The 26,619-nt window shown below is 53.9% G+C and overlaps 1 protein-coding gene across 1 annotated transcript; it reads left to right on the top strand.

Moving 5' to 3' along the window:
- Positions 1-49: 49 nt before the first annotated feature.
- pnpla7b (patatin-like phospholipase domain containing 7b) lies at positions 50-26,617 on the top strand. The gene is made up of 36 exons (XM_088940463.1): positions 50-132; positions 2,936-2,970; positions 4,017-4,097; positions 4,345-4,432; positions 5,068-5,150; positions 5,555-5,646; positions 6,090-6,230; positions 6,571-6,730; positions 7,454-7,534; positions 7,692-7,820; positions 8,580-8,660; positions 8,906-9,062; positions 9,961-10,035; positions 10,626-10,720; positions 10,853-11,008; positions 12,111-12,188; positions 12,376-12,581; positions 13,228-13,359; positions 13,659-13,782; positions 14,645-14,758; positions 14,956-15,031; positions 15,700-15,849; positions 16,369-16,432; positions 16,579-16,747; positions 17,079-17,261; positions 17,712-17,830; positions 18,835-18,991; positions 19,307-19,423; positions 19,942-20,011; positions 20,140-20,256; positions 20,334-20,482; positions 21,141-21,293; positions 21,740-21,856; positions 22,124-22,208; positions 22,405-22,520; positions 22,624-26,617. The coding sequence occupies exons 2-36, from the start codon at positions 2,938-2,940 to the stop codon at positions 22,690-22,692; spliced, it is 4,017 nt and encodes a 1,338-aa protein (XP_088796589.1). The 5' UTR covers positions 50-132; positions 2,936-2,937; the 3' UTR covers positions 22,693-26,617.
- Positions 26,618-26,619: the final 2 nt, after the last annotated feature.

The following is a 26,619-nucleotide window of genomic DNA, read 5'->3' as shown; positions in this document are numbered from 1 at the left end:
CAGGATACTGGGGGGCGGTCCCGCCGATATGTGTTTGGTGACGAGGAGGGGGGGGTGTTGTAGAAGTTATGTCGTTTCTCGATGGGCGGAGGGAGTGAGCGAGAGAGCGAAGGGTAGAGAGAAAAGGGGAAAGTAAGTAACTCTTTGGGCTAGTTGTGTTAATTTCCAGCTGCGGTCGCGATACGGCGGCGTGTCGCGCTGGGTTGAGCGGTGTCGTGGCGGTGGAAGTCCTGTACGCTCCTGTAGGACTGTAGCCGTAGCAGCAGCAGCAGCGGCGGTGGGGGGTGCTGGTGTTTGTGCAGCCCGGTACAGTTACACACACAACTGCGGACAATGATTGTTTTGGCTGAGCGCCGCGGAGGTTTCATGAGTCTGTGTGTGTGTGTGTTAGCGAGCGTCCACTGCTCGGGTGCGTGTGTCTGGGCGTAGTGCGAGTTAACTGGTGTGTTTGTCTGGCGTATCTGTGCGTCGGTGAGCGTGCGTATCTGGAGTGTGTGTGTGTGTGAGTGAGAGTCGTTGCCCCCTGGTTGTGTGTGTGTGAGGGGGAGGGAGGTCCCCACTTAGTTGAGGGGGTGAGTGAGATCCCTGCGCACCTGTTGCTGGGCGGGAGACGGGGCTGGCCGAGGGCCTGTAGGGAGGTCCCCTGTGTTTACAGCACCCCCTGCGCCCTGTCAACCGTGTCAACACCCCCCGTCAGCGCCCCAGTCTCACACATTTTAATGGCAAACCGCCCCCTTCCTCTTTTCTGCCCGATGCTACGGAACTGAGACTCTCCGGGCGGGCAGCTCGACTACACCCCGTGCGTCTGGGGAGTGAGACAGTGTGGCACACGAGTTCAGACTTCTGAACGGCTGATGGCTGTGGTTTGGTTAACAGACCCCCGTCTGCGGGACTCGGTGTTGACAATGTGGAACAGCGGACATGTGAATATGAGAGCAGGGTACGGTGACGCCACACCGGCTCTTCATATTATATCATGTAATTAAGTGCCCAGCCAAACCCTTGAGTTTTGAATCCTCGGAGTTTAATTAAAATAAGTAGGTTTTTGGAGAAATGGTAAGCAAGGTGAAGACAGAACTGGGTTCTCCTGTGGTCCTGACTGGACTGCTCACACAAGACAGCTGACAGGGAAGAGGGGATACGTGTTTCACTTGTTTATAGGTAATGAGCTGGTGTAGGACTCATAATAAATATAATGTGTCAGTGTAGCAGACCTAAATCGAGTTATTTCTTTGTGCTTTATTGGCATGGCCAGTGAACTACAGTACTGCCAGAACAATAATGCTCAGTAAGACATTTTTGAACAAAAACAGTTGATGACAGTCTGTTCCACAGGAGATCTCATAGTGGTCAGCAGCCCTATGAAATTTCCTTTCTCAGTGGAATCGGAAGCTGTTCCGATTCTGGCAGGTGTGGGAATTCTGGGATTAGATGTATTGTTTTGGAGAAGGATGTTTGTTTGATCCTAGAGAATTTCTGGCTCTTTGGTCTCTTAAAAAAAAATAAATCTCGCTCTTTGTCTCTGCTTCTTCCTGCTGTCAGCTGGGAGCACAGGTCATCGCTGGGCAGCGAGATCTGCCTGTGTCCAGGTTCTGTGGTGCCATGGCCGTCTCTCATTCTGGTCCGACAATCCAGTTTGTGTTTCTGTTTATGGTCTGGTAACACTCTAGCGGGTGAGGTTGTTGGGGTTTTGCTGTCATTGGATTCATGCTGACTGGTGTCCGTGTGGCTCAGGGCAGTGAGTTTCAGGACCAGCTGGCTGAGGGGACTCTTCTCTGGGCTCAGCTCGTGTTTCAGCGCGGGCTAGTTGTGTTACGAGTTTTGGCCACTGCTTTTTCGGTGTAACCAATTTTTTATTGGTCCCTCGCTGTGTTAATTAGCTGAGAGTATAGGCCTAATACTCACATTTGCACAGGGTACTGGTGCTTGTCCCATTGGGTGTAATCCTGGTTTGAGGCTGGAGCCCACACAGTCATAAGATCACTTTATTGGCCATGAACAATTTCTTGTATCAGGAATTTGTCTTTTCGCAGACCCCAGCTTGCTCTCCATGAGACACACAGACAGGGAGAGAAGCTGGGGGTCAGAGCACAGGGTCAGCCATTTAAATGGCGCCCCTGGAGCAGTTGGGGTTAAGGGCCTTGCTCAGGGGCCCAACGGAGTAGGATTCCTCTGCCGGCCGCGGGATACGAACCGGCAACCCTCCAGCCACAGAGCCACCGCACCGCCCATCATATAGTGCAATGTTTTCCCTCTCCTCCTCCCTCGGTTCCTCTCTCACTCTGTCTTTCCCTCTGCCTGCTGGGAGTCGGTGGTGGTGGCAGGAGTGCAGTCCACACTCCCAGCATGCAGACGTCCTGCCCCTTCTCTGTTTTCTACATCTTCTGTGGCTTCTATGGTGCTGTACATTTCCGAGTACTCTCTGCTCTTTGTTGCTGCTTCATTGTTGTGTGCTGTAGTGTAATCCCTATGGTGGTCCTTTTGGCCACAGCGCCCCCTAGCTTTTTGGCTGTGGCAAGTTGCCCTGCAGGAATGGAGGGCAGGTTGCGCGGTGGAGTCGAAGTGTTGTGGACTTGTGTAAATCCCAAAGTCCAGCTGGACATCGGCACCCGAGCACAGCAGGGCAGCTCTGGGGCTTGGTGTGACCTTGATCGACAAAGTCCATCGACTGGTCAGGTTACCCAGATTATTAATGTGATGTTTCACTTGTCCTTTTGTGGCCCTCGTATTACAATATGTGTGTTTGTCTGATTCTTTGAATAACGGCGTGTTTGGGGGGCGTGAGGGGGAGATGGAGGAAGATATACCGTGATAGTGAGTTTGAGTTTGCGAGCTTCTTGTCCAGGCGATATTTCTGCCACAGGTTTTTAATTTTCCCCCTTGTTGTTTTATTAATGCTTGTGACGGGTGAAGTCTTTCTCCTCTCTTTCTGCAGGGATGAGTGAGGATGATAATTGCTCCATTTATCCTGTGAGTATTGCCCTTGTCTACTCTGGCCCTTCACCTAGTGCCTTCTGCCACCCCTCTGTCTTCTTGGTGTCTCTCGCGGCTCCCTCTGACTGTCCTCTCTCTCGCGGCTCCCTCTGAGTGTCCTCTCTCTCTCTCGCTGTCCTGTCTCACTCTCTCCACCTTGTCCCTGTCTCTCTCACTGTCTCGTTCTGTCCTCCTCGTCTATGACTCTCAGGGTGTGCTCTCTCAATTTGTTGGCATGACCAATCACTAAATCAGTGTTGCTAAACTACAATATGTGTTACAATAATGTAAAGCATTATTGAGAGACAGGCTCACTGTTCCTCAGGCTGAGACAGGAGATCACACACTGTATTATTATTATTGAGAGACAGGCTCATTGTTCCTCAGGCTGGGACAGGAGATCACACACTGTATTATTATTATTGAGAGACAGGCTCACTGTTCCTCAGGCTGGGACAGGAGATCACACACTGTATTATTATTATTGAGAGACAGGCTCACTGTCTGTTCCTCAGGCTGGGACAGGAGATCACACACTGTATTATTATTATTGAGAGACAGGCTCACTCTGTGTTCCTCAGGCTGGGACAGGAGATCACACACTGTATTATTATTATTGAGAGACAGGCTCACTGTTCCTCAGGCTGAGACAGGAGATCACACACTGTATTATTATTATTGAGAGACAGACTCACTGTTCCTCAGGCTGAGACAGGTGATCACACACTGTATTATTATTATTATTATTATTATTATTGAAAGACAGGCTCACTGTTCCTCAGGCTGAGACAGGTGATCACATACCTGGCTTCCAGTTCAACTGAGTTGAACAGTCGGTTTGGGAGTTGTTGCGATTCTGGCAGGTGTGGGAATTCTGGGGTTAGATTTGTAAATTTGGGGAAGAATGTTTGTCTAATCCCAGAATATTTGTCACAGTGCAGTAGGAAGTCTCTGTGTGTTCTGTCTTGTTTCTGTCTCTCAGCATGAGCTCTCACTCTCTCTCTCTCCCTCCCTCTCTGTGTTTTACCTTGTCTGTGTTGCAGGGGGCCCTGCCCCTGCCCAGTGGCAGTGAGATCCGAGCTCGAGTGCAGCAGTTTGTGGAGGAGAGGATGCAGACAACCATGGTACTGAGCCCAGCTCATGACTGCTGATTCCAACAGCTGTGTAAATGAATGGATTGTTGGGCCTGGCCACATGCTGGCTGGTCCTGTGGTATAAGGCTGGCCCGACTGTCAGTACTAAGTTTATGCATATCAGTACTTGATTCTGAGTATGTGTGTGTAATGCCAGTGTGTGTGTGTCTGTCAGTACTGGTTTGTGAGTATGTGTATCAGTGCCGTTTCTTCAGTGTAACACCAGTGTGTGTTTCAGCTGACCGGCGTGCTGATTGGGGCTGTGGTGGCCATCTCTCTGATCGGGATCATGGTTCTGTTCGTCTACAGGAGATACAAACAAACACGTGAGTCTGCATTAGTTGCTGAACCTCACGTGCCTGGATTAAAGTTCCTCTTTATCGGCGACAGTTCTAGGCTGCTGCAGGTGTAAATGTGCATGCAGTCCTACACAGGTGTATAAAGTGAAATTGTGTTGTTATATGATGTGAATATAATATAATTGAAGTAGGTAGCTGCGTAGTCTACAAAGGGACAATAAAGGTTTTTTCCATGCTGAGAAGAGAAGAAAAGAAACACAATGTTTGGGGGTGTGTTGTGAATATAACCTTGTACAGACGTTACATAAAGGTATTTATCACAGATATATAAAGATATATACAGTTTCTGTACAGGTGAATTCAGTCCTGTCCAGTTTTACACAGATGTACAGTAAAATCTGTAAATGTAGGCACATCTATAAGCAGGTGGTCAGAGTTTTATCATGGATGTATGAGAGATTCATATGCTCATATAAAGTTATAAACTGCTGTGGTGTGTAAAGGAGACTGCAGACTGGGCCCATTGCAGAGAGTCTGGCAGGGTGAGGGGTGTGCCCAGGTGTGCTCTGCCCAGGTGTGCTCTGCCCAGGTGTGCTCTGCCCAGGTGTGCTCTGCGCAGGTGTGCTCTGCCCAGGTGTGCTGACTGTCTGTGTGTGCCCCAGGGGAGCAGCAGGCCGGCGTCCCTCGCTACCGCTTCAGGAAGAGGGACAAGGTGTTGTTCTACGGGAGGAAGATCATGAGGAAGGTGAGAGGGCTGAGAGAGAACACGTGCTGTGTGTGGGGGGGGGGGGGGTGTCACTGGAGAACGTGTATTGAGTGGAGGTAATTAACAACTGATTATTCTTACCTGGACTCGTGTCCTGCTCTGGAATGGGCTTCGGGTGGCCACATCCCTCAGTGGGATGAGGTGCTTTTCTAATAATGGATAGAAGTAGCGAACATGAGTTTGTTGCCTTAGTGAGATCACAGCTCAGCCCCAGGCGAAGAGGCTGTCCCTGCTGTGTCCTGCTGAGAGGGTGCAGTTTCTAAAGTGTCCACTGGAGGTCAGCGTTAGCTCAGTTTGCAAATGAGAGCGGTGTTGTCTTTTCTCGTGACGCGTATGAGCAGCAGGCGTATTACTCTGACCCGTCAACCCTTCCTGTGTCTCAGGTCCAGACCCTGTCCTCAGCTCCCAGCTCTGGCAGCAGTGTGTCTCGCCAGCGGTCCCGGAAAAGGCCCAAGGTTCTGGCGCTGGCCCGCCGGTGAGTCCCAGACACATCGGAGAACCCGGTGGCGGAGTTCACACTTGAGATGGGTGCAAAGCGATAACGCCCTGATGTACAGCTGCCATTTTCTCACTGCTTCGTCCAGTGCGGGGGTCACGGTGGGAAGCTGGAGCCGATCCTGTCAAGCAATGGGCACAAGGCAGGATTAACCCTGGATGGGACGCCAGTCCGTCACAGGGCACACACGCAGACACAGACACACTGGGCCAGTTAACCTACCAGTAGGTCTTTGGACTGTGGGAGGAAACCCATGTGAATGTGGGGAGAACATACAGACTCCACGCCGGCAGCACCCAGGTTTTGAACCCATGACCCCACCACTGCTGCAGTGAACTGTTGGTGTTATTGTCCCTTGGGAGGGAGGGCCGCACCCCAGCGGGCGCCGCTCTGAGTCCGTCCCCGTCTGGCTGTCTCGTCAGGATCCTGCGGATTCGCCGGGAGCCCCCCACCCTGCAGCCCAAGGAGCCCCCCCCCTCCCTGCTGGAGGCCGACCTGACCGAGTTCGACGTGCAGAACTCCCACCTGCCCTCCGAGGTGCTGTACATGCTGAAGAACGTCAGGTGAGGCTCTCCGGGGCCGTGCCCGAGGCTGCCGGGTCCTGGGAGCAGGAGGCGTTTGGGGAATGCTGCCCGAGGGGGAGCCCAGCGGCTCCGTCTGGGATAGACGGACAAAATGTCCGACGGGTATACTGAGTGACGATGCGTCCCCAGATCGCTCAGGGAAGGGGGTGCAGTTGCAGTGGTGGCTCTCCGAGGGGAGGGGGGGGGGGACCGTCAAGAGCAGGGGGTGCATTTTGGGTTGGCGGGCTCCGAGGGGAGGAGGTGTCGTGGGGGTGGGGGGGGTGTCGTTCAGGTCAGAGGGCGCTGCTGTGGGGATGATTTGTAATTCGCCGTTCCGCAGGGTGCTGGGGCACTTCGAGAAGCCGCTGTTCCTGGAGCTGTGCCGGCACATGGTGTTCATGGAGCTGCAGGAGGGGGAGGGGCTGTTCCGCCCCGGCGACACCGACGACAGCATCTACGTGGTGCAGGACGGCCGGCTGGAGCTCTGTGTGCAGGAGAGCGTAAGAGTGTCTGCGCCCTTCTGCGCCCTTCACCCTTCACCCAGACAGCGTCGGACGAACTGTCAGATCCTCACTGCAGAGTGTCACGAGCAGGGAGTCACAACAGCATGCACTGGCTGCAGAGGAACAAGCACAGCTTAATCCCACACTGACATTCAGAGAAAAGACGCGCAGCGTTCAAGTTCATCACTGTATCTACCTGAGTACAATGCAGTGCTTACCTGTGTGCTTCTTCACACGACGATGACATTACAGGAAGTAACATTACAAATGACCTGACAAGTTATTGAAGACGGGGACATGGTAGCAGCTGTCATCTCTCAAGCAGCGTTCAGATAGCAGTGATGTGCACAATTCACACAGAGGCTGTCTTTTCAGCTCTGTGCAAAAAGCAGTGGGGTTTTGAGGCCGGAGTAGGAGGATTTAAGAAGTGGGGTTTTGGAGTCTTATAGCTGTGGGAAGGAAGCCTTCTTATATCCTAGAGGTTCGGGCTAAAAAAAGACTGAATGTTGTTTCTCCATTCAATTCTTCGGTTTTGAGTTACGCTAGATTGGTTATCCTGCATGTCATGACCACTGATCTACTATGCAATATACTCTAATATACAATACAATCTGTTATATAATCTACAATGTAACATACTGTGCACTTCTGTGCTGTGTATAATGCACACCGTACAGTCCTGTGTGATTCACGGCACTCCCTGCCGCCCCTGTTGGACAGGATGGCACGGAGCCTGTGGTGAAGGAAGTGCTCCCGGGAGACAGCGTGCACAGCCTGCTCAGCATCCTGGATGTCATCACCGTGAGTCTGACCGCCTGGCCCTCTGTCCCCATCAGTGCAAACCTGTTGGCCTCTCTTCAGGGGTCTCTCTTACTGTCCTCGCTCTGGGACAGTAGCGAGGACTGTCTCCCCCCCTCCCCTCTCTCCCTTCTCCCTCCTCTCTCCTCCCCTCTCCCAGGGTTACCCGGCGCCCTACAAGACCGTCTCGGCTCGGGCCGCCTTGCGCTCCACCATCCTGCGGCTCCCAGCCACGGCCTTCCAGTCCGTCTTCAGCAAGTATCCCGAGACCCTGGTCCGAGTCATACAGGTACAGCCCCCGACGGCCCCGGAACCTCAGCGCCGCAGGTCAGACACCCCCCAGTGACAAAGCAGGGCACCCTCATTGTGCTGCGGACCTACACCGTGACAGTGTAACTCCCCCGTTGTGTGTATTAGCCGACGTGCTTGAATCATGTTGACGTGATGACGGGCTCTTGGGAGACAAACCCGCAGCTGGGAAAACCTGGGGCAGGATCACACTGCTGCGCAGCCGGAGGCCGTGAAACCGTTCCTAAAAGCGCACGAGCTCCAGCTCGGCGTCGCGGCCGGATAACGCAGAGCGCGCGACCCGCAGGGCCAGTTAGGGTGATCGTGCAGCCCAGCGTGTGAGAGGGAGAAAGGTGTCGAGCGGTACTGCTTCTTCCATCGCGGGTCAGTTTCCGGTAAAGGTGGCAATGAAGACGTCTGGTTACGCTGTGGGGTGTTCGCAGGGTTGACATGGAGTGGAGGTGCCCAGGATTTGTCCTCCTCTGTGACTCGTCTCGTCGGGTCTGGAGAGATGCAGGGCTACCGCGCTTTCATTCGAACTCGGCTCTTCATTTCCTAGTTGAGCCAGTTAATTGCTTAATTAGCCACACTTAGCCTAATCCGATCCCCGGAGCTTTATTGGCATGACCACTGAATTACAGTGCTGCAAAAGCGAGAGCAGTCTTTGCTTTCTCACTGAGGACACCAGAGGGAAGGGGCTTTCTCTCGAAACGGGTTAGAGATCGCTGCTTTAAGGAGGGGGGGTCTTCTGTCTGTACAGATTATCATGGTGCGTCTGCAGAGGGTCACCTTCCTGGCTCTGCACAACTACCTGGGGCTGACCACTGAGCTCTTCAACCCGGTGAGAGTTCGCCTGTCTGCCTCTGCATGTCTCAGTGGGCTACACTCTTGTTGTTTTGCTCCACGGACAGTCAGAAATCAAACAGTCTGTTTCACTCAGGAAGTATGACTGTCACAGCGAGTCTCTCTGCTTGACTCCGTCTCTCTTGGCGAGTGTGGCTCTCTCACAGCGACTCTCTCTGCCCAAAGCCTGTTTCACTCGGGGAGTGTGACTCTCTCTGTGTTTGTGTGTCCATCTGTGCGCAGGAGAGCCAGGCCATCCCTCTCGTGTCGGTGTTCAGTGTGATAGGGGAGGGCAGCCCTGGTCGGACATCCCGGAAACCTCATCCCCACACCCCCCCCGAGGAAGAGCCTGGCCTGGATAAATGCCCTCAGGGACCCGCAGAGCGCTCCTCGGACACAGGTCAGACCCTGTCCGTTCTGCTCCGGGAGGTACCAACATTAATGACCGGATATTCCGAGTTCAGTTCAGTTTATGTGTCAAATTCACAAGTGCAATGAAATGCATATTTGCATGTATGCTCCGATACAAAGACAAATTAGGGATCACCAAAACATAAACGCAGAACAGCAGCAGCTGCAACAAGTAGTTAAATAACATACCACTTAAAAGACAAGTCAGACAAGCAGTGTGAGCAGACAGAAAAAAACACCGGTGTGAGCCAGTGGTGGGGGTAGAGGTCAGTAATCTGACAGGTTGCGGGAAGAAACTCTCTCTGGATCTGGAGGCTCGTGCCTTTATGCTCCATTATGCTTACCAGAGGGAAGGGGGTGAGAAACCAGGATGATTGTTATCCTTAGCAATACTTCCAGCCTTCTGGTGACAGCGAGTTATAAAAATGTCCACAATAGAGGGGAGCCGTACCCCAGTAATGGATTAGGCTGACCTGATCACCTCCTGTTACGCCTTCCGGTCAGACAATGAGCTGCTGCCAAACTACACTGAAACCCCACACGTGAGAACACTCTCATAGCGCACCTGTAAAATGTAGTAAGGATAGTTGAAGACAGGCCAAATTGTGGTTAAAAGCTGGTTACCATTTAGGAGTTTCTCACAATTAAATGGAAATACCCAGGCCTGAAGTGGATCAGACTGCTGTGCACAGCGAGTCTGCCTGCCAGCCCTCCTCATACAGGAAGTCATGTGGCTGTTTGTCACCGCCCATTTCTGAGTGGGGGCAGGGGTGTGGCGGAGGACAGTCAGCCTGGTGTGGATGGCTGGGCGTCGCCCGCATCTGCGCAGTGGTGGTCCGCTGGCGGGCGCGGTGACTGATGGAGTTGTCCCGGTCCCGGTGTTCCAGATGCAGTGCGGAGCTTTGCCGCTGACAGCGCCTCGGCCTTCAGGAAGAGCCGCTCCCTGTCCGTCGAGAGCACAGGTACGGCTGGTTCCGCCCGGCACGGACGGAGGCGTGCATCTCCGCGCCGCCCGCCGCCATACAGCAGAGCACAATACCCACAGGGCACACGCCGATGCGCTCGTGTTTAGACTAGTGTTTACTAGTGCAGTTCCATCTGGCCTGTCTCGGGAGCTTGGCGTCTCTTTATGGCTCAGCAATCCCAGAATCCCGTGCTTCTTGAAGTTTTCCCAGAGGACCAGCTGGGACATCCCCAGCTCGGCCTTGTGCATGGCTGCCTGTGGCAAGATGAGTCTTTCTAACATCGGTCCCGGATTCATCTGCTCCCGAACTGTGTTTTTGCGAACCCAGGGCATTGCTTCATGGTCCAGTACAGCCCAGAATATCAAGTAAATCTTGAGGCAGAATATCCCTGAGCCACAGTCCAATCCGGTCAGTAAAGGATCAGTCCAGTTTGGTAAGGTTGCAGTCCTACTAAGAGTCCACTATTACAGTACAGTAATAGTGTGGGATAGTCTACTCTGTTGTGGTGTGGTAGTACTGGTGCCCAGTCCAGCCTTCGTTGACAGCGCAGTGCTCAGCGTCTCTGTTTTCTCTGTTGTGCCCTGTAGGGGGCACCATCTCCAGCAGCACCGACCTCAATATGGCCTATGAGCGTGCCCGCGTCACAATCGAGGACACGCCCCCTAGCCCCGTCACGCACAAGGTAACGGACAGGCTGATGCACTGACGGAATCGTGCTCAAGGGTGCCCAGTGCCCAGTGCCCAGCGCTGGGGTGGCTGCACATGAAGTCTCGCTCTTCCCTTCTCCCTCTCCCTCTCCTTCTCCCTCTGCCAGTCCATCCTGAAGAAGAGTGTGACCATGCAGCCAGCACCATCGGCGGTGATTCACTACACAGACAGCGGAGGGCGCTCCGACCAGGTCCCGCCCAGCAAGGTCGGCGCCATCTTCCAAGCTGCCAAGAAGGACCTGTTACGCCTCATCAAACTCAACGTAAGTCTGGCTCCCTTTTTCCTTGCTGTCTGACCGTGTGACTCTGTCTTTTTTTCTCTCCCTGACCCTCATGCTGGTCCTGTCTCTCAATTCAAGAGGCTTTATTGGCTTGACCAATGAATTACAGTGTTGCCAAAGCATATACAGTTAACACAGCAAGGACAGATATTTACAATACAGACACATCATAAGATATTTACATGCAAACTTATGGAACATTATTGAAAGACAGGCTCACTGTTCCTCAGGCTGAGACAGGAGATCACACACTGTATTATTATTATTGAAAGACAGGCTCACTGTTCCTCAGGCTGAGACAGGAGATCACACACTGTATTATTATTATTGAAAGATAGGCTCACTGTTCCTCAGGCTGAGACAGGAGATCACACACTGTATTATTATTATTGAGAGACGGGCTCACTGTTCCTCAGGCTGAGACAGGAGATCACACACTGTATTATTATTATTGAGAGACGGGCTCACTGTTCCTCAGGCTGAGACAGGAGATCACACACTGTATTATTATTATTGAAAGACAGGCTCACTGTTCCTCAGGCTGAGACAGGAGATCACACACTGTATTATTATTATTGAGAGACAGGCTCACTGTCTGTTTCTCAGGCTGGGACAGGAGATCACACACTGTATTATTATTATTGAGAGACAGGCTCACTGTCTGTTCCTCAGGCTGAGACAGGAGATCACACACTGTATTATTATTATTGAGAGACAAGCTCACTGTCTGTTCCTCAGGCTGGGACAGGAGATCACACACTGTAGTATTATTATTGAGACAGGCTCACTGTTCCTCAGGCTGGGACAGGAGATCACACACTATTATTATTATTGAGAGACAGGCTCACTGTTCCTCAGGCTGAGACAGGAGATCACACACTGTATTATTATTATTGAGAGACAGGCTCACTGTCTGTTCCTCAGGCTGGGACAGGAGATCACTCACTGTATTATTATTAAAAGACAGGCTCACTGTTTGTCAGGCTGTGACAGGTGATCATATACTGGTCTGCCAGTTCAACTGAGTTTGAGAGTCTGTCTCTCTCACATTGACCCTCGTGCCGGTTCTGTCTGGCTGCCTCAGGACCACAGTCTGCTGGAGGGCAGGGTGACGCTGCACCAGGTGAAGGCAGGCACAGTGGTGGCACGCCAAGGAGACCAGGTGAGAGGGCGCAAGTGGGCGGGGGGGGGGGGGCAGGAAAGAGTCAGGCAGGGTGGAGGGTGGAGAGGAGAGGGAGCAGGACGGGGGAGACTGACCAGTTCGATAAACGTAGTCACTTTCATCCTGGTATTGCGGACTGTTCAGCGCCTGCTGTCTCCCCCTCTCTCTGTGTCGGTGTGCGCCGCAGGACGTGAGTATCCGGTTCGTGATCTCGGGGCTGCTGCACGTGTACCAGCGGATGATCGACCGCGAGGAGGATACCTGCCTGTTCCTTACCCACCCGGGGGAGCTGGTGGGGCAGCTGGCTGTGCTGACGGGGGAGCCCCTCATTTTCACCGTGCGCGCGCACCGCGACTGCAGCTTCCTCTCCGTCAGCAAGACGCACTTCTACGAGTACGTCGTGGCATCGCTGACGCCATGGGAGTCGGGGGGATAGGAGTCACTTACTGTATAGGCCATTTCTGTAGGAGACGGTTACTGTACAGGCCAGTGCCAGAGGGGTCAGTGGTCTGTGAGTCAGTTACTGTGTGGCCAGTGCTAGAGGGGTCAGTGGTCTGTGAGTCAGTTACTGTGTGGCCAGTGCTAGAGGGTCAGCGGTCTATGAGTCAGTAACTGTACAGGCCAGTGCTAGAGGGGTCAGCGGTCTATGAGTCAGTAACTGTACAGGCCAGTGCTAGAGGGGTCAGTGGTCTATGAGTCAGTTACTGTGTGGCCAGTGCTAGAGGGTCAGCGGTCTATGAGTCAGTTACTGTGTGGCCAGTGCTAGAGGGGTCAGCGGTCTATGAGTCAGTAACTGTACAGGCCAGTGCTAGAGGGGTCAGTGGTCTATGAGTCAGTTACTGTGTGGCCAGTGCTAGAGGGTCAGCGGTCTATGAGTCAGTTACTATGTGGCCAGTGCTAGAGCGGTCAGCGGTCTATGAGTCAGTTACTGTGTGGCCAGTGCCAGAGGGGTCAGCGGTCTATGAGTCAGTTACTGTGTGGCCAGTGCCAGAGGGGTCAGCACTGTAGGACACTGAAGTCTCAGTCTGTGTTCTTTCAGGATTATGCGCGCTGAGCCCAGCGTGGTGCTGAGCGTGGCTCACACGGTGGTGAAGAGGATGTCGTCTTTCGTCAGGCAGATCGACTTCGCTCTTGACTGGATGGCTTTGGAAGCAGGTCGGGCTGTGTACAGGTACTTGAGGAAACCCTAGTCGCACTTTACTCCAATTTTACTTGCACCCTAGTGGTACTGTTTTTATACTGTAGACACACTTGCACTCTAGTTATCCTTTACTAGTACTTTACACTGCTCAGATCTCAGTCACAGTCTGCTAATGGTTTACTTTCTTCTTTGCCACACTTTGCCAGCACTTCAGTCATAATCTAGTCGCACTGGAATCGTACTATACTCGCATCACTGTCTTAATACTCTTCACGTTACTCAAACGGTGCTGCTGTCCTACCGATCACTAACTCGCCTCCTGCTCCCAGGCAGGGCGACAAGTCGGACAGCACCTTCATCGTTCTGAGTGGGCGTCTGCGCTCCGTCATCCTGAAGGATGATGGGAAAAAGGAGCTGACCGGCGAGTATGGCCGCGGCGACCTCATTGGAGTGGTGAGCTTCGGGGTCACGAGAGAGACTGCAACCCTGAACACGGCTTTGGCAGACACACAGATGTGGAGGACTTGGGTGTTTAATACCTTTTAATGCGCCTCCGTGTGAAGATCTATTTATCCATGTGCATTCCTCTCTGTGTGTTTTTATGTGCGTATCTTGTGAACCTTTGCACGTCTCTGTATCTGTGCATCACTGTGCATCACGCTTAATGTCTCCTACTCTTCTCTCAGGTGGATTAGTCTGAGCGCGCACACACACACATACACGCACACGCACACACCGAGAGGTCTGGGATTGGCTGAGGGCTGTGCGTCTCCGCAGTGACGCCGGTGGTTCTAAGAATACCCAGCCACGCTGACGCCATGGTTACCAGCTCTGAAGTGTCACCGTAGAGACGGTATCCTCGGGGATGAGGGCTGAGGAGAGGGTGGCGCAGGTGTGCGTCGCCTGGTCCCCTCCAGGAAGTTCGCTGCAGCGGATGAAGATGGTTTTATTGGACTCCTGCTGCAGCCTCCCTGCTCTGATTTACTTACCTTCCACGGGTGTTCCTGATAGGTGTACTGAGCCCACCTAAGGCTGGAATGTCGTGGTCTGTGATGCCCTGATAAGTCTCAATAATGATGTGCACAGTGCTGCCAGGTGCGCTTTGACACCCTGTCTCTGTCTTCATCCCTCTCATCCTCGGTTCAAGTGGGTCCACGGGTTCCAGACTACTGTTAGAACAGTACCGGATGACCAAAGTGATCTGACGAAGTCTCAGAAAGTATAAGTTGTTTTTAACACACTCGAGACCCTTTTTTGTGTTGTGAGGTTTTTCCAGGATCTGTGAACAGCTGCGTTGACTCTCTCCCTCTCGCAGGTGGAGGCCCTGACTCACCAGCCCCGTGCCACCACCGTCCACGCCGTGCGAGACTCGGAGTTAGCCAAGCTGCCAGAGGGGGCTCTCAGCTCCATCAAGCGGCGCTACCCCCAGGTCAGAGGTCAGGCTGACGGGGAGACGGACGCTGACTGGACCGATTTGACGGACAGCAATACAGGGACCCGACGGATAGTTCTCCCTGTTCTTGCTGACAACCCATCCCTGATCCCGTCTCTCGCTCTCATCCTCGCTCTCTGTCTCTCTCTCCATCTCCTTCCTTCCTTCCTTCCTCCCCCCCTCTCTTCTCTCAGGTGGTGACCAGACTCATTCACCTCCTGGGGCAGAAGATTCTGGGGAACCTGCAGCAGGTCAACGGGCCCCTGGCAGGTCAGAGAGCGACAGCTGGCGGAGGCCCCGTTCAAGAGATGCGTGCAGGACAGTGTAGCATGTGATGGGGAGACTGGAAGGGAAAAACCTTGTGGCTTTAAGCAGGACAGTTGCGTTGGTACAAAGGTGTAGTGGATAAGCTTGGAGCGGCCTGAGTGCAGCGTTGACAGGCGATGTGTAGTTCTTTAAGAAGAAAGAGACTCTGGGATAGAACACTAAATGCAAGTCAGATGAAAGCCTTTTCCTTTATTTCACATATTATGTATTATATGACATAATATTTTCTTGTATTGTTATGTAAATATGTATATAAAACAACTGTTGCATTTGCACAGTAGCGTTTATGATCAGTACTGCACTGTGCAGTACTGTGCAGTATTTACAGATTTCTCCATTTGCTCTGGCTCTGCTCTGTCTGTACACTTCTGAGAGCTGTCTTTTTGACGTTAGTGTTTTATGTGTGTTGACGCCTCTTCTCCTGGGCTGTGTGATCACCTGGTACTGACTGCTTGAGCAAGACCTGTTTACATTTGTCATAGCAGCTGTGGGCTTGAATTGAAATTACGGTTCAAGTGTCTGAGAGACCCGGTGCCTGTCTGTCTGTCCCTCTGCGTGCTCATGGTCTGGTTTCTGCCTGTCTGAGTGGCCAGACGTCTCTCTGTCCCCAGCGCGCAGCCTGACTCTGAACACCCCTGGCAGTAAGTGGGATGTTGGGAACCCCGTGTCCAACCTGTCCACCGTGTCCATCCTACCTGTGTGTGAGGACGTGCCCCTGACCGCCTTCAGCCTGGAGCTACAGCACGCCCTGAATGCCATCGGTCAGTCCCCTGGTCTGGGTTTTTCTCTTTGTCCGTTCGTACGGATCTGTCTGTCTGATACTCTGGCTCTTTATGTCCTCTCTCTGTACCTGTGTGCCCATTTTTGTCTGCCTCTCTTTGTTTCTGTACCCTGTACCACCACACACGTCCTCTGTCCTCCCTTCTGAACTTTCTCTCCTCTCTCCACTCTGCTTCACAGAGTCACGTGCTATTGTGCCCAGCAGGGGGCATCGTGCCCTGCGACTGTCTCTCCCTCTCTTAGGCTGTGCTAGCTCACACAATGGTATTTATGCACTACATCACGCAGACAACACCAGGACTTAATTGTAGCTCTGTCCTACCCTGACAGACACGGCTATTGTGCTGTTGAGGGAGTAGGCAGAGGAAGAAGCTCTCCTCTCTCCTTTTCAGCGCCTCTTTTACTATCTCTCCCTTCTCACCTCTCTGAAAAGTGTTGGCTTTTCTTGGATTGGCTTGGTTGCAAGGTGCGTCTAACCAGACCAGCTGTCTCTCTGCCAGGCCCCACCCTGCTGCTGACCAGTGACATCATCAAGCAGCGCCTGGGCTCGGCGGCTCTGGACAGGTGAGCCAGGGAGGGGGAGAGAGAGATGGAGACGGCGTGTGCCGGGTATCACCCACCTTTCTTCTGTCCTCTTCCTTGCTCTCTCCACTCCTTCATTCTCTCTCCTTTTTTTGGCCCGACCTCCCCCCCTCCCCAACTCTGTCTAGTGTCCATGAGTACCGGCTGTCCAGCTGGCTGGGGCAGCAGGAGGACATTCACCGCATCGTGCTCTACCAGTCTGACCCCTCGCTGACCCCCTGGACCCAGCGGTGCATCCGACAGGCCGACTGCATCCTCATCGTGGGGCTGGGGGAGCAGGAGCCCACCGTGGGAGAGGTCAGGAGCTGGCGGGGAGGGGGGAGAGGGGGCAGAGGGACAGGAGGGGAGATGAGCATGACAGAGGGGTGGAGCGGAGTGGGAGGGGTAGAGAGGGATGGAGGAGGCAGGTGGGACAGTGGCAGGGAGAGGAGAGAGGGGTAGAAGGAGGAGGGGACAGGGGGGAAGGACAGAGGCAGAGGAGGAGGACAGTGGGAGAGAGGGAGAGGGGAAGGAGGGGCAGAGGGAGGAGGAGTGGGGCAGAGGACGGGCTGGAGGGTGAAGAAAAGGAGATAATCGAGGGTGATGCAGGCGACGCCGACAGGTTCTCTCTCTCTCTCCCCCCCCGCAGCTGGAGAGGATGTTGGAGAGCAGCGCGGTCCGCGCCCAGAAGCAGCTGGTGCTTCTGCACCGTGAGGACGGCCCGCCCCCTAGTGGCACGGTGGAGTGGCTCAACATGCGCAGCTGGTGCTCCCGGCACCTGCACCTGTCCTGCCCGCGCAGAGTCTTCTCCAAGAGGAGCCTGCCCAAGCTGGTACTGCCCGCGCCCGCTGCTAGTACACCCCTACCCTGAATTACACCGTCAGTCAGTCAATCAAGGTGTATTTATCAATGCACGAACAGTACAGCACACAGCGGTGTCGTCGGCAATGAAATGCTTTGTCCGCGAGCTCGTTAAGAGGGGTTGAAGAGTAGAGGGACAGGAATTTATAGGGATTAGATCAACGAAAAGAAAAATAAATTAGGTTACAGTAAATTACACAATTGCAATTTACAGGTTGTGCAAATGTAACACAAGGATAGGAGGTGTTGAGCGCTCTTCGTATGTGCTGCACGTTACACATGGTTTAAACGCACAGATTCGTTTTCAGAACCGGTTTGCATGTCCGTCAGGCCATCCGCTGTGTATCTCCCGATGATAAACGGCTTCAGTTTGCGCCCAGACTGGCGCGCTTTGCTATATCCTCTGTCTTTGTGCCCACAGAGGGAGATGTACCAGCGGGTTTTCCAGAAGTCGCCGGATCGCCACTCCCATTTCTCCCGGCTGGCGCGGGTCCTGACGGGGAACGCCATCGCCCTGGTTCTGGGCGGAGGGGGCGCCAGGTACCAGCCACGTTAGCTTGTTCCTGACTCTTGGGCTCGACAGGTTGGGTGTTTCCCCACTGGCTGTTGTGGAGTAGTGCTGCCCGGGCCCCTGGGAATTTCTAAAAATCTAAAAATCAGAATGATGAATTATAATCAAGGCCCCTCCTGGGGTGATGCACAGCAGGTCAGGGGAAGGAGAGAGAAACCACTTCACCCAGTGCTGGATCTCCCATGAGGCACTGTGGGCACAGTGCCTAGGGCCTACGAAAGTTTTAGGGCCTACGAAGGAGGGAAACACTAGTGACTAACGAAAAACGAGCCGGAACAACATGCTTACGATCGACTCTAGGGGCTCCAAATTAATAATCATACGCTCTCCAGCGGCTGTTCTAGAACTAGAAGTGTTGAAGTGATGGTCGCTCGACACGCTCCGTCGATCAAGTGGTTGAGCATTAGAACAGTTGAAAGAGCATCATGTCAATCGATGTCATCCAGATGGCGTTTACCCCTCTTTTTGCACATTTCAGAGTGAAAGTGCCTAGGGCCTGCGAACACCAAAATCCGGCCCTGGCTTCACCAGGTGAATTTACAGTGGAACTTTAACGAGGCTTGATCATACTACAGCCCAGAGTGGAATTTAGGCAGGACAGCAGGTTAACACCCCTGTCTATACCTGCAAACAATCCCCTGGGGTCTCTAAAGACCAAGAAGTCAGGAACTCGGTTTAACATCTCACTCAAAAGGGCACCTGCTGACCAGCATTGCCTGTTGCCATACCGAGGGGCGTTGGATAGAAAATTAAGGTCAAGAGGGAGGAGCGCCACCTCCTGGTCCAGCGGCACCACTTCAGCTTGGTTTTACTTGGCTCTCCTGTCCCAGTTTTGACCAGGCCCAACTTTATTGAGCTCCCGTGACCCTCCTGTGGGGTCGCAAGACGGGAACACCGCGAGCAGCTGCACACAGGCACCTGTGGTCCCGTGTCTGATGCCTGACCGTGTGGTGTGGGTGTGTCTCTCTGGCAGGGGCTGCTCGCAGGTGGGCATCGTGCGGGCGCTGAGCGAGGCTGGCATCCCCATCGACCTGGTGGGAGGCACGTCAATCGGAGCCCTGATGGGGGCGCTGTACGCCGAGGAGAGGAACCACAACCGCATGAGAATCCGGGCTAGGGAGTGGGCCATGGTAAGGGGGGGGGGGGGGAGGGCGCAGCGAGATCAGATATTGAGCCGATAAAGACGGGGACGTTTCATTTTTCGTTCTTGGCCTCGGTTGTTTCGTTTTAAGAATGTAAGAGAGGCCACTAACAAGGAGGCTGTTCGGCCCCATTGAAACAGTTTGGTAGTGAGTAGCTTGTTGATTTCAGGGTCTTATTCAGCCGTTTCGTGAGAAACAGCTTCAGCAACGTGGTGAGCCTGTTCTTTCAAGCGTTTGTCTTGACACCGGCTTCCTGTGGGACACACGCAGAGCTCTTTCCTTGCCCCGCCCTCTCCCTCACAGGAGATGACGTCGGTGTTTAAGAAGGTGTTGGACTTGACCTACCCCGTCACCTCCATGTTTACAGGAGCTGCCTTCAACTCTGGCATCTACAGCGTTTTCAAGGACAAACAGATTGAGGTGGGCTGGTGAACATGCTGAGCTCGCCGTCACTGAACACACTGATCACACTCCAACTAAACATGCTGTCACTGAGGACGCTGAGCACACCGGCTCTGGCCATGTTGAGTGAGCAGTTACTGAACCCCTTTCTAACTGAACAGGCGAAGAACGCTGCCACTGAACACCTTGATTTTGTGTATTTTGGTGATTTTGGTGTACACCCGTGGAGCCACCACTGCCCAACCCAGGGGGCGCTGCTCTGATGGCTGTGGCCCGTGGGAGGGTTGGCTCAGGCGCTCTGTTGTCACTGTCCAATGAACAAACACCCATGTGGTTTCACCGAATGTGCACCATAGTGCACTGCTGTTACTTGTGGTCATTCGGATGACTGCGAATTTGTATCGTCTAATGTCCACGCCATTGATGCTGAGGTTGGTTATACGGTGTTGGCAACAGAGCCGAGCACTTTTCTGGACAGTCTTGGGTTGTCAGATGAAAGGTGATGTGACCCCCCCCCCCCCCAACTCTTTCTGCAGGACCTGTGGATCCCCTATTTCAACATCACCACTGACATCACTGCCTCTGCCATGAGGGTCCACACTGATGGTGAGCCTGTCTACTGCTCTGCCTGCCCGTCTCTCTGCTGCAGCGCGTCTGTCTGTTCCTCCCATTTTCTTGGTGCCTGTGTACCAGACTCTCTCTCTTTCTTCCTCTCCACCCCTTCCCTCTCCCAGGCTCTCTGTGGAGGTACGTGCGTGCCAGCATGTCTCTCTCGGGGTACCTGCCCCCACTGTGCGACCCCAAAGACGGGCACCTGCTGATGGACGGCGGGTACATCAACAACCTGCCAGGTCAGTGCCGCCCTCCCTGCCCGGCTCGCTCTCTCGTTCGCCCCGCATCGCTCTGACGCCCCTCCCTGCCTCTCCAGCGGACGTGGCGCGGTCCCTGGGGGCGAAGGTGGTGATTGCCATCGACGTGGGCAGCCAGGACGAGACGCACCTCACCAACTACGGCGACTCCCTTTCGGGATGGTGGCTGCTGTGGAAGCGCTGGAACCCCCTGGCCGAGCGTGTTAAGGTGCGAGCCCTGCCGGTGCACGCGAGTGGGGCGCGTTTGAGTGGCAGTGCGGTTCACGTGACCAGAGGATCTCGCTCATGCCCTTGCTGGATAGCCTCCCGGCTGTTTCTCGTGGGGTTTCTGTTAGTCTGCTCTGGGACCTGGGTTCCTAGCGGCTTTGACTGTGTCGATGAGGATTTTGGATGTTGGAGTTAAGTGTTATGACTGTTCGTTTTTTTCGTCATGAAGTTCCTATGATCCCACTGGCCCCGACATGTCAGTGAGACCAGGGCTCGTGTATACATGTGCACACGAGATTGAGTGTGTGCGGGGCTGGGGTGGGCGCAGGTGTCCACGCGAGATTGAGTGTGTGCGGGGCTGGAGTGGGTGCAGGTGTGCACGTGAGAGGGAGTGTGTGCGGGGCTGGAGTGGGCTCAGGTGTGCACGCGAGATTGAGTGTGTGCGGGGCTGGAGTGGGCTCAGGTGTGCACGCGAGATTAAGTGTGTGCGGGGCTGGAGTGGGCTCAGGTGTGCACGCGAGATTGAGTGTGTGCGGGGCTTGAGGTGTGCACGCGAGATGGAGTGTGTGCGGTGCTGGAGTGCGTGCAGGTGTGCACGCGAGACGGAGTGTGTGGGGCTGGAGTGCACGCGTGCTGACGGCGCCTCCTCCGCGCTGCAGGTGCTGAACATGGCGGAGATCCAGACGCGCCTGGCCTACGTGTGCTGCGTGCGGCAGCTGGAGTCCGTGAAGAACAGCGATTACTGCGAGTACATCCGGCCCCCCATCAACCGCTACGGCACGCTGGAGTTCGGCAAGTTCGACGAGATCGCCGTGAGTCCGAGCGGCCTCTTCCCTCGCGTCCTGTGGCCTGTTGGCCTGTCCGCCTCCCCGTCTCCTCCCTCCGGAAAAACCCTTCGACGACGGGAGCTTTGTGGCCATTACTCACATAGCTGCTAACAATGGTGAAAATAAAATTACAGCACTTAGCAAGTCGCAAAGGCAATAAATGAGCAGAAGGTGTGATAAGCACTCAGCAACTTACACACTTGATACAAGCGGAGATGGAGAGTGTTTAGACAGCCTCTCTTTGTGTGGAGCAGCTCTCTGGCATGAGCTGTCCTTCCCCTTCCCTCTCCACATCCCTAGTGAAGTGCCGGGTGAAAAGCGCCGTTTCAGCGTACGCACGAGCCGCCCAAGAAGGCCTCCTGTTGTTGTGGCGCGCGACAGATGCATTCCGCTGATAAAAGCATCTCTCTCCCCCCCCCCCCCCCTCCCAGGAGGTGGGGTACCAGCACGGCCAGACGGTGTTCGGGGTGTGGAGTCGCAGCGGAGTGGTTGACAAGATGCTGAAGGACCGACACCAGGAGGAGTTTCACAAGACCAAGAGCAGCGATGTGAGGGGAGGGGCTACACTTGGGGGTGGGGTCAAGGGTGGGGCACGTAAGGGGTGTATTTAGGGGAGGGGCTAAAGTCTGGACCATGGGAGGGGTGGAGTCAAGGGAGGGGCTGAAAAGCACAGTGATATTGTAAGCATGGTGGTTTCATTTACCGCTCTGCTAGATATTGATCTGGGTTTCGGCCTTCAACGGCAGTTGTTTTTCCTCTTGACCTTTAATTAAAACAAAGGTCATAAAAAGTCAAAAGGCGCTCCTTCTCGCCAGGTGGTGACATGTCCGAACGCCTCCTTCACGGACCTGGCGGAGATCGTGTCTCGGATCGAGCCGGTGAAGCCAGCGCTGGTGGATGGTGAGAGAGGGGGCGGCCGGAGGGAGGGACGGAGGGAATTATGGAGATGAAAGGAGAAATGCAGGAAGTTGGGGGTGGTGAAGGAAAAGTACGAGGGATAAAGGATTGGGAGTTTTGATTTTGTGGGTGTGTGTGTCAGCGGCATAGACTTTACCATCCTGTGGCAACCCTCTCAGGTTAACCCTTTCCCTCCCAGATGAGTCAGATTACCAGACGGATTATGAGGAGGACGCGCTGGAGTCTGCGCTGTCCGACTTCGAGACAGCCTATCAGAACAGCGAGCACACCGAGGGGGAGGAGACTGGAGACACGGTAGCCCCTGACCCCGCTCTTCCACTGCCTCCCTCTGCTTTCCCATCTGCCCCTCTCCTCTCTCTCAGCCCCTGTGTTTTAATTCGGCGCGCCTCTCTTTCAGGATGAAGAGATGGATCTTCGCCACAGACGCGCGCCCCGACAGCCCCTCCTCTCAGACAGCGATCACTGAGCCAGGGTTGCACCCCCACGACGCTGGAGGGAGAGCCCCCAGAACTGCGAAAAACTCCGTCCCCCAACGCAACAGGCCACGAAACGGGCACTTCGGCTGAAGCACACAACCCAGACAGACAGACAAACAAACACAAACAAACAGACACGCAGGCGCATACACCCACACACACCCACACCAAATGGGGAAAGTCCAGTGGTGTGGCAGGGGGTCCGGTCACTGAGTACAGACAGAACGGGAGTCCAGAATCCAAGCAGCTCGCAGAGGTGGGGTGTGTTCGTGTGTTATTATTCCTTCCTCTTGTCTCAGTGGGGAGACGCAGTTTGAGAAAACGCGTTGAATATGTTGCCTGACGGACGATGCAAGACTCCTTTCCTGTGGCAGCTTCTCTGGAATTTTTAAAAAAGGCGATGCCCCCTGAATCTTTGTTCCTCTGGGCTGTTTTCAGCCGAGTGGAGTTTGTTTTGAGCGGGGAGGGTTAGCGATGAGAACTCGAAATCGAGTGGGAGTCAGTGGGAGGTGCGTGCGGAGGTGGGAGTACAGGCCTGTTAGTGTGTCCTCGCAGGGCTGTGACCCACGTACCTCCACAGGCTGAGCACACGCTAGGCCTCTCCCTGCTGAGGGAGGGGCTGGAATAGACGGAGAGGAGGAGTTCAGGAGAGATGGAGGGGGACGGAGATGATAAATGGGAGTCTTTGGAAACATTGTTGTAGGTGTGGATAATGTCTCCTCCTTCTGTGTTTCTCTGTAGGTTATTTCCTACAGCTTTCTCCCTTTGATGCTCTTTGTCACTCCCTCTGCTGTTACCTGTCCCCCTCTCTCTGTTTCTGTCTCTGTCACCTGTCCCTGTCTCCCTCTCCCCTCTGTCCCCCTCTCTCTGTCTCTGTCACCTGTCCCTGTCTCTCTCTCCCCCCTCTGTCCCCCTCTCTCTGTCTCTGTCACCTGTCCCTGTCTCCCTCCCCCCTCTGTCCCCCTCTCCCTCCCCCTGTCTTGCTGTCTGTGTGACCCAGATTCAGACTGACTCGTTATGCGCTGTCCACGCAGATCCAGGAAGTGGGCCACGGGGCTCTCGAGCCAAACTAATTAAATGTTTCAGCGGCGCCCAGCGAGGCGAGCTGTACCGAGACGCGTGGGGTAAATGAACTCGCCCGTGTGCTCGTCTCACACGTTTGCGAGCTAAATGTCAAAAATCGCTTCAGTGGCTCAAGTGGGCTCAGCATGGCTGGAGAGAATTACAGCCGCGCCCAGATGAGCAGGTCTGTGTTTTGCAGTCATTGGTGCAGCAGCGATTTTCTGTTCTGATCCGTGTGTGTGTGTGTGTTTATTTATAAAACGAATGTACGTCATAAGATCATGGGCGAGTCCTAGTTTTAAAATTAGGGCCGTGATTCCCTTGTCTTTTTTCGTGGCCTCGTTAATCATCGAGAAGTCTAATCATTTTAGTGGCTGCAGACCAGCCTTGCCCATCTGGGCTCATCATCTGGCCTGGCCTGTCCCAGCCCGGCCCGGCCCGTCCTCCTGTTGTCCTGTCTGGGTCTGCACTCCTGGCAGTTCATCTGTGACACTGCAGTCGCCCTGAGCTCAGTCTGTAATGCTGAACCATCCTCCATTCTGACATGGTGTCTGTTTTTATTAATGAATATGAAGACCTGGAGCTATTTAGGGATGTTTTGCTTTGCCTTTCATCTCTCTGATAACTTTGACACATGTCTGTGCGGGGTAACAGTCCATCAGTGTTGTGTTCGGGCTCTCTTTTCTCTCTCCTCCTCTCCCTCGTCCTTTCCTCTCTCTTCCTCAAACTGCTCCCCATCAGCCTCTCTCGTTCCCAGTCCTCCTCCCCCTCGGAGTGCTCTCGCTCTCCCGCTGAGCCCGAGCCGAGGGGTGGGAGGGCGGCTGGGGTGTGTAATCACGGCTCTTGTTCCACCTGCCCCCAGATGTGCGCGTCTATTCCTGTCTCTCCGCCTGTATTAATATCCCGCCTGCCTCGCTGGTGTAAATATAGACCGCGCTGCGTCCACGGCAACGGGCGAGCTGCCTTAATCAAAGACCCTGGTCTCCTGGAGACTGACCTGCCGTCACACTGACTCACTCGCAGGGGGATCTCTCGGTGACGAAAGCAGGGGGAGGCTGCAGAGGGAGAGATGGACAGATGGAGTAATTGGGTAATTAGCGTGACATTTACAGAGGCTGAGCTGCACTGACAAACTGCTAAGAGCCACCGAGTGCAAACACACTTCTTCACTGACACGCACACTCGCCCCAACCCTGCACACTGACACACACACGCGCGCACTCGCACGACCCTGCACACTGACAGACGCATTCACAATCGCCCCGACGCCGTGCACAGCTGCGTACTTGAGCCTCAGCGTAGCTCTGCATAGACTTACACACACACACACACACACAGACACGTGTCCTACCAGTGTCTGCTCGCTGTGATTCTGTATGGGGCTCGGCAGTCATTGAAACAGAGGTCCTGTTCTGTCTGCTTCCTTACACAAACACTGACGTGGGTTGTCTGGCTGCTAGAAATAATCCCAGCTCACTGCCAGCTACCCTCCCAGCTCCAGCAGGGGGACATGTGCATCCTGTCCATCCACGACGAACCCCCACAGGCTGGACAGCAAGGCCCTTTGATCAGAGCAAGGGCAGCGAGACCTCCCCCACTGGACACTGGACACTGGGGACGCCTGACCGCAGACAGGAGGTGAGGGTCCCAACTTTAGCTAAAGGTGCTTAGGTGGTCCTGCGGGGGTTTTGGTCTTGAGCGGAAGACTGATGGGACTGGATATATGGCGACTCTCAAAACTAGCAGAAACTAGCACCTGGACTCTGTATTCTCCCAGCCTGGCAAACTCTGCCTCCCATCTGTAGATATCGAGGAACACTTGGTGCAAAATATTTTATACATGGTTTATATAAACAAATGTTTAACCAACGGCCACTTTGTGCCTAAAGGCTTAACAACAATGCAGTGCAACGCAATTAATACAATGCAGACAACCAGTTACAGTAAACGTGCTTTACTGCAGTGTACACTACTGCTAAAATAATTATTAGTTGTTATTTTTATGTTTGTTTTATTGCTGTTAGAATAATTCCAGGGCTTTCCCCAGGAATGTCACCCAGTGGGGTACAGCATCCCGTGGCCTGGAATTAGAGGGTTCGGAATTCGAAGCATTATCCTTTTCCAGATAAGCCTCGGGTCAGCTGCTCAGAAATCGCCTTTTCCATCAATAAATGTAGGGAAAAAAAAATTCTGCAATGCTGCAGCTCCATGGATACGCCACTCTGGGGAGAGCTCTGTGTCATTATCATTATTACTTATTGATTATCGTCATCAACCATTAAACGTTTCTCCGGCTCCTTTTCCTCCGAGACGCAGGCACACGCTCAGGCCCGTGGCTCGGCGCGGCACCGATCCGTGCATTTTCGCGTTGGGCAGACCCATGCGTGTGCATCTGTGCGTCTCGGGGGGGGGGTCCGTTGTCCGTAATCCTGTAATCAGTGTTGTGACTTATTGATCTTCGGTAAGGAGTGAATGGAAATCATGACTGATTAACCCGGGTGCAGTTGTTGACACCAGCGTTAACCCCCCCTGGTAACTGGAACAAGACTAGACACTCATTTATTAAGTGTAGTTCGCAGCCTGTTTTGCCACACCGGTTTCTCAGCAGTACCTCTTTCAGGGTTATTGAACGCGCCCTCCCTCTGTCAGGTGGTCGTTAATTCGTTGATCCGTGTCAGGACACGAGGTGCCAGTGGGTGTCTGTAAGCAAGACCGGAGCGGGCAGACGGTTCTTCTTGCAGGGGGAGGTTTTTAGCCACGGCCTGACGGGGTTTGCTGTCAGAGCAGAGAACCCTGCTTTTTGTACGGCTCCGTCTTCAAACGGAAGAAGAATAAAACCAGTTTGTTTCCGTGTG

This window comes from Atractosteus spatula, chromosome 23 (genome assembly GCF_055471065.1).
Source record: "Atractosteus spatula isolate fAtrSpa1 chromosome 23, fAtrSpa1.hap1, whole genome shotgun sequence".
NCBI lineage: Eukaryota > Metazoa > Chordata > Actinopteri > Semionotiformes > Lepisosteidae > Atractosteus > Atractosteus spatula.
This window is presented reverse-complemented; position numbering and strand designations above follow the sequence as displayed.

What these genes read in the sequence shown, in the direction of transcription:
- pnpla7b (XM_088940463.1), top strand. Translation starts at nt 2,938, where the DNA reads ATGAGTGAGGATGATAATTGCTCCATTTATCCT. An exon ending in CCCTGGTCCGAGTCATACAG is followed by an intron (nt 7,821 to 8,579) that starts GTACAGCCCCCG and finishes CTGTCTGTACAG; the next exon opens with ATTATCATGGTGCGTCTGCA. An exon ending in GCAGGTCGGGCTGTGTACAG is followed by an intron (nt 13,360 to 13,658) that starts GTACTTGAGGAA and finishes TCCTGCTCCCAG; the next exon opens with GCAGGGCGACAAGTCGGACA.